This window comes from Medicago sativa, chromosome 2 (genome assembly GCF_051527215.1).
Source record: "Medicago sativa cultivar Bolivia chromosome 2, Bolivia_mono, whole genome shotgun sequence".
Classification (NCBI taxonomy): domain Eukaryota; kingdom Viridiplantae; phylum Streptophyta; class Magnoliopsida; order Fabales; family Fabaceae; genus Medicago; species Medicago sativa.
Genome location: NC_140750.1, coordinates 66316474 through 66323945, shown reverse-complemented (window position 1 = coordinate 66323945; position 7472 = coordinate 66316474). Strand labels below are relative to the sequence as shown.

The following is a 7472-nucleotide window of genomic DNA, read 5'->3' as shown; positions in this document are numbered from 1 at the left end:
GAGATAAAACTTTAGTGAGACTAGTGACAACGTGATCACCATTTCCTCCAGGCTTAATATTTTTTTTTACATGCCTTAAATATGACCCAAATTAAGGATTTTTTTTTTCCAGTTGAATGACAAAAGAAAAAACCGGAGCCCCTGCCTCAACACTAAAATAGGGCCAACTTCGGTCATCAAGCTTCAACACTGACTTCTACTCTTTTTTTTTTTTTGGTTACAAAATTTATAAATATTTTGTTTGACATAAATTATATATAAATATTAATGAGTGTTATTATATCTAATACCAGTGTCATTGTCCTCGTGAGCTTAACTCAGTTGGTATGGACAATGCATAATACATGCAAGGTCTGGGGTTCGAACCCGGTCACCACAAAAAAAAAAAATCTAATACCAGTGGCATTGTTTTTTGTAAAAAAAAAAATAGTATCATTGTTTATTGAATTTATAACGTATAGTATATTGATTACTTATTTTTTATTCGGATAAATATAAGAATTAATTATAAATTTGATTTTTTTTTACATACTCACGAAATTGGTCCAACCTTTATTTTAAACCCACAGGTTTTGGCCCTTTAGTCAAATTTTTGGATTGAAAAGTGTTGATGTGATATGTAATGACCAATACCCATTAAATTACTTTATAAAAAAACACCCATTAAATTACAAGAAAATCATTTAAAAAAAAAATAGGTTTCAACTTTTACAATGTAAATAATAAAATGCAAAAAAAATTATTTGTATAGATGGCTATGCATCATTGGATCGGATATCACGTCATGGGAAACATATTATATCATAATTTTTTAGTCTAAAAATTTGAGAGAGGAACCAAAACTGATAGATTTTTAAATGGGGGGTCAATCCCGTGAGCAAATTAAAATAAAAGGGATAAAAAATGTAACTAAGTCTAAATATAATCGTTGATTGTTTTTGTAATAAATAAATAAAAAATTAAAAAAAAATATTGCTATACTAATAATTATTATTATAAATGATTAGTATTTTTTAAGATATATACATTGTCTTAATAATGTGAAAAATGAAATAATTGAATCCCCTGTAAATTTAGTAATCATTCTAATTCCACGCCATAAAGGTCATATTCTCGAGAATATTATGATTGCAAAATTGTAACGCAGCCGAATGCGCACATAGAGAAATAGAGAGCACACTTTATTTCACGCCTCTCATTCTAGTCACTCACACTCCTCTCGTTTTTCTTACATAAAAATATTTTGACTTTTTATTTTATTATTTTAACAATCACAATACTAATACTTTTCTTTGAGAACTAAAAACTTATACTTAAAGGCTCTTAAACTTTTTCTCATTGACCATAACCAACAATCAAATCTTTATCTCTTTCTCAATGGAGAGAGATATGCTACCTTGGTGGAAACCCCAAATCGACGAAGAGTGGTATATGAACAATATACCACCTTGTACCGAAGAACTTATCCCAAATCTTCAAAACCACATTCAACAACAAAACATTGTCGGTTCTTCAGACCCAAACACTTCTGTTATTGAGCACCATTTATCCTCATTTTCTTTGCCATCACCCAAATCCAATTTCTCAAATCAACTAAATATTAATGACAATATCAACATCACTGATACCACCACCACAAACAATCCATTTGGTAATGTCTTCAATTTAAAATCCCAAGGTGTTTTTCAACCTCCATTGTCAATTGCGCAATTAACCTCGACATGGTTGAACGAGATCGAGAATAAGACAAAAAAAGATGGAAATGGAGAGGTTGGCAGAGGATCGAATTATGACTCTAATGAGAGTGTTGGTGTTGGGAAGATGGGGAATCATGGGAAAAATGAGGGCAATAATTATAATGCAAATAACGATGTTGGTGGTAGTAATAATAACATCATAGATAATAATGATGATGAAAATTGTGTTGCTGAGGGGGACCGAAAAGGGAAGAAAAAGAAAATGCCATCAAAGAGTCTCATCGCTGAAAAGAAGCGAAGGCAGAAACTCAGCGATAATATGCGCAAGCTTCGTTCTGTTGTGCCAAAGATTACCAAGGTATCATAACTTCGTTTAATTTTTTTTATCATTCTCACTAACGTCTTTCCGCTCTTTTTATTGCAATAACACATGTAAATTATGAACAACATTTTATATAATATTTTGATTTTGATTTCAATTATAAGTATAAATATTTGTGACTTTAAAAGAATAAATAAGTCATCCAAATCAAATCAAACAACTTTGTGATTTTAATCTTGGAATTTGATAGTTTTTTTTTGTCTCAAAGCCGAGCTAAATCATACCACAAACATCCCTAATTGTTATGACTGTTGTGTGCAAGTGTGAGTTATATGTCTCACATCGGATAGAAAAGTTGAGGTTAAACATTATATAAGTGAAAGTACTCATAAACCCATTGCCTTAAGGTTTTGGGTAAGAGTGTGACCTCTCTCTCACTTATATGGTTGTTCTAGCCTAGATGTGAATGCCCCCCCAGCTGCCATCGTGACCCAACAATGTTATAAGAGCTTGGTTCTAAGAAGGGTGTGACATACTCCTTGGGTCTAAAGTTCTCTTGAGAAGGTGTTCAGGCGGCCGGTTCCGTTGCGAATAAAGCAGCAACAACATTACAAGCAAGTATTTGCGGATGACCGGTTCCATTGTGAAGAGAGCAACAATGGCGGTACAAGTAAGTCATTGCGAATGAAAGAGTTTCCGCTTGAGGGGGAGCATGAGGAATTGATGGACTCACGCGGATGACTGATTCCGTTGCGAAGAGAGCAGCAACGTCGGTACAAGTAAGTCATTGCGGAAAGAGCTTCCGCTTGAGGGGGAGCACGGTGAATTGATGGACTCACGCGGATGACCGATTTCGTCGTGAAGAGAGCAGCAACAATGGTACAAGCAAGTAATAATGGATGAAAGAGCTTCCGCTTGAGGGGGAGCACGATGAATTGATGGACTCAATTTTGAGGGGGAGTGTTGTGTGCAAGTGTGAGTTATATGTCGGAGAAAAGTAGAGGTTGAACACTATATAAGTGACCCATAAACCCATTCCCTTAAGGTTTTGGGTAAGAATGTGGCGTCTCTCTTACTTATGTGGTTGCTCTACCTTGACGTGGGTGGTCCACTGGCTCCTTCCCTCATGACCCAACAATGATAACTTTACCCTGATTTTTAACATTAATAGTGTATTTTTATTCTTCTTCAAAAAAATTCAAAAAATATTTGAATCCTCAATCATGAGCGTCTTTCATAAAATTAGAGTAAAATTTATTTTAAAAACCTTTTTCAGAATGACAATAAGAGACATGTCATATTTTTTAAAACAAAGTCACAACACATGATATATTCACAAATGTAAGCACACCAATTTCAAATAGGATACCTTCTCTTTTAAACAAACATAAAATCAAAAATAAAAGAGATATAACACTTCAATAAAAACCGTAAGTTGGTATCTACTCTAAGTATGAAGACTATTGGGTACTAAAAACCCATTATTGATGTCAAACCTTAAGGCATATGACCACCAATCCAAATTACTATTCTTCTATGCCTCTATCATCATTGTTATCCCCTAACTCGATTTAGTGAAGTACAAGGTATTAAGCTCAATCCACAACAACAGAGAGTCATAATATAAATTCAACACATATACATAATATATAAAACAGACACACATAGCATGCAAGAAATATAAAGCATAATAGCTAACATGTTCTTAACATAACACAAATTAAGACAATGTAAACACGATCGTAATGTAATGTCTATATGTAAGTGCATATCATTTTCTCCATAAATGTTTTAGGGAATGATTTTCTCCATAAATTATCATTCACATAAAACACTTATTGAAAAAAAATCTCCTTAATTTAAATATAATTAGCTATACACATAGATTGACAGGGAACACATAGTAACCCAACTACTAAAATCTTTATTTAGCTATTTAAATTAAGGTCATACAACAACTGTGAAAACATAAAAACTATGATGTCACAACCAGATTATAGACTTACTTTAGAAAAATGATAATAATGCTAACAATTTTGTGATTTTTACTGAAATATTTAAGGGTCAAGTGACATTTTTTCCAATGGATATTGATTCATTCTGTATGACTGCTTTTTTTATCTGGAAAAATAATAACTTATTCATCTTTTAAATTTGGGTATTAATATAATGTGAAATGAAACAAATATTTATGACTGACGAACACGATTTTTGTTTTTATTTATACATATATGACAATTTTATGGTTTTAAATTTAACATGTGTTTTTTAACAGCTCTTACTACATAGGCTATTAACAATATTTGGCCCCTTAATTTGTGTATGATACAATGCAAGGTCTATGTTTTTTAATGACAAATATCAGTATTTAGTTGTTAGACTAATATTTACTCTTTTACCCTTGTTTGAACCCGCAACCTCTTACACATTTTCCCTTAGCTCAAACAAGTTGAGTTATGCAACCCTCCATAATACAAGTTTATGTATTTCATTTCTTTCACAGATGGATAAAATTTCAATACTTAGGGATGCTATTGACTACTCAAAGGAGTTACAAAAACAAATTAATGATCTTCAAAGTGAGATAGAGTCAAGCTCTCCTACATCATTTATGCCACCGCCTACAGGAACTCACATTAAGACATCCACCATGTCAACCCTTCCAGTTCAAATGAAGGAAGAGTTATGTCTTAACAATGTGTCAGGTCTTAAAAACCAATCAACAAAGGTACTTATTTACTTTAATAGAAAGTTCTTATTCCATATCAATAAATGCTTATCACCTTCAAGATAAACATTTATATGTAAAATGAAGACATGTCATTCGATGTATTGTTGACATCATTAGGAGTCTTATATTTTCGATTTTTTGGGGTATTTTGGGTGAAATATTACAAACACACACACAAATTTGATAACTTACTAAAAAGTCTAAAAGCTTGGATAAGGCATGCATTTGATAACTATGATTGAAAACTGAAACATGTTTGAATTTTTTTTTTGTTCATTTTGGATACTTTCATTTAATATCTACCTTCGATCAAAAATATTTATAAAAATAGGTTGACTTAATTGTATTGTTGCCCCCATATTTAACTAAATTTGTGGAATTTTTTGGTTCTTCTATTTTCATATTTGTTGTATTTTTTTTTGTCTAAACTCGTATTTGTTGCCTCATAATCGATTATTTTTATGCAAAAAGAAAATGAATTTTACTCCCAAAATTGATACTTTCTCTTGAAATTTAACATTTGAGCAATAAACCACCACTGAAAGGCAACAAATTACCTATTATGGGGCAGAAAAAAAATGTTGAGACTAAAATTGTAATAAATGTGAATATTGAAGGACTAGATAGTTCATTTTTAAAACAGATGGACTAGTTTTGAGAATTTGATTAAATAGAGGAACCAAAAGTGTAATTAAGTCAAACAGCTATGTCAATGTCAACCACATTTAGTTTTATAGTGTTACAAATATTAACTAGCAAAAAGACAGACACTAACATAACCATCTGTCTAGTTTTCTAGCACACTTAATTTTATAGATAATTAGACATGTATAATGATCAATTTTTTTTGAGGAAAAATGACTAGATATTATAAAAATAAGAATCAAGTAAGCTCTTTTTTACAGTATTAAATATTGTTCATATAACTGTTTAAAAAAATTGACAATTTTATAAATTAACAAAACAATTAATATTATAAAAAGGATAAAACAGTTTAAACGAATGGTAAAAATGAAAGAAAAAACCACTCCGAAGTAACAGTTTATTCACTTTATATATAGGTATAAAATAGATATATAAGTATAGATAATACTATGATGGTATTTGCAGGTAGATGTTAGGGTAAGGGAAGGAGGAATTGTCAACATCCATATGTTTTGTGCTTGCAAACCAGGTGTTTTGGCGTCGACTATGAAGGCATTAGATAGCCTTGGATTGGATGTTCACCAGGCAAACATAAGTTGTTTCAATGATTTTTGTTTAGATGTGTTCAAAGCTGAGGTATACATTTATTTTTCACCACCATACTTTATAAATTTTCTTATTCAATTACCAAGTCATTTATTTTATAATTTCCATTAACTATTCTTTCAAAATTCATTTTAGATGCCAATATGTGATCATGAGAAAAATGTAATGATTGTTGTATGATCTATGCTAGCTTGACTTTTTAAAGCATACCAACAATTATTTAGTTCAAAGTTGCACTTACATTTATGTTTTTTGCAATAATATGTGAACTTAAGTGATTCTATGGAGAATGTGGATGTTTGTATTGACTATCATGAGATTATTTTCTAATGTGAGATTATATGAGTAAATTTTGATCATTAGATTTGTAATTTCAAGATTGACTCTTGTCATTCTTTATTTTCATTATTTTTTATGAATGAACGTTAAAGCTTTTTTACTTCCTACAATAAAAATTTGTCTTTTGAATGAGAAAGAATTTCAATTGTAATGAGATGATATTTACAAAAGATCTTTGTGAATTTTACGAATTAGCGAATCATCTTTGCTTTTTTCTTTCGAAGAAGAACAATATGAAGTAGGTCAAATGTCTTATGAGATTTTTATATTGGTTGTTATTTGTTAATAACAAATCTTTGGTATTTGGATTTGGTGCTCACACATTATTAACCCATCACTGTCATCCTTAGTTTTGTTATGTTAATTTTGATTTTTCATGTTTCTTTTCAGCAACACAACAAAGACCAAGAATTGACCCCCGAGCAAATTGAAACAGTATTGTTGAAGGCATTGAGTTTTCATTGAATGATGTGAGTTAAGCTATGGACAAAATCTCTCTTTACAAATAAATTAGTTGCCTTTGTTGTAGCATGAGGTTTCTAAATGATTTTACTTTTTATTATTTTGTATTGAAAGTTATGTCAAACCAATATCAAAATGGTTTTAAGCTTATGGTTTTGTATTTTTTTTTATGAATTTGAGCACTTCGTACTTTTATTACTTTGAAGTCGTGGAATAAATTGTTGTTTGCCTTATTGTCTTGTTGAGTGAGGCTAATTTTTGTTTCTTAATTGGTCTCATATTTGGAATAAAAAATAACCAAAGTTCATAAATTTGAGGTGGTGTGGTAAAACTCCCTAAAATTGCGTTAAATAGCTTGAATTGGTTATTCGCATTGATGTTGCCTCTATTTTTTGCTATTTTATGAGGAATAACTCATTGAGCCCCTGAAATATATTTGTATTTTAGGAAATGTCTTTTTCCTAACGACACACGAAAACATTCAATTTTTTTATTTGATATTTTTTTACCATTTTGGTGCAATCTTATATGAAGTTTTTACTAGTTTAAAGAAAAATGCTTTATGGGCACAATGATTAAATTTCACACTTTTGTTTTCCAAAATATTTTTACATTCTATCCGATCTTGCATAAGATCTTTACTAGTAGGAGATATGAATCATTTAGATAG

General features: G+C 30.7%; 1 protein-coding gene across 1 annotated transcript; it reads left to right on the top strand.

The window, feature by feature from the left end:
* The first annotated feature begins 1321 nt into the window (after positions 1 to 1321).
* Positions 1322 to 7035, top strand: LOC146949859 (transcription factor ICE1-like). The gene is made up of 4 exons (XM_085745883.1): positions 1322 to 2055; positions 4523 to 4747; positions 5861 to 6031; positions 6731 to 7035. The coding sequence occupies exons 1-4, from the start codon at positions 1378 to 1380 to the stop codon at positions 6803 to 6805; spliced, it is 1149 nt and encodes a 382-aa protein (XP_085602009.1). The 5' UTR covers positions 1322 to 1377; the 3' UTR covers positions 6806 to 7035.
* Positions 7036 to 7472: the final 437 nt, after the last annotated feature.

What these genes read in the sequence shown, in the direction of transcription:
- LOC146949859 (XM_085745883.1), top strand. Translation starts at nt 1,378, where the DNA reads ATGGAGAGAGATATGCTACCTTGGTGGAAACCCCAAATCGACGAAGAG. An exon ending in TTGTGCCAAAGATTACCAAG is followed by an intron (nt 2,056 to 4,522) that starts GTATCATAACTT and finishes TTTCTTTCACAG; the next exon opens with ATGGATAAAATTTCAATACT. An exon ending in TAGATGTGTTCAAAGCTGAG is followed by an intron (nt 6,032 to 6,730) that starts GTATACATTTAT and finishes GTTTCTTTTCAG; the next exon opens with CAACACAACAAAGACCAAGA.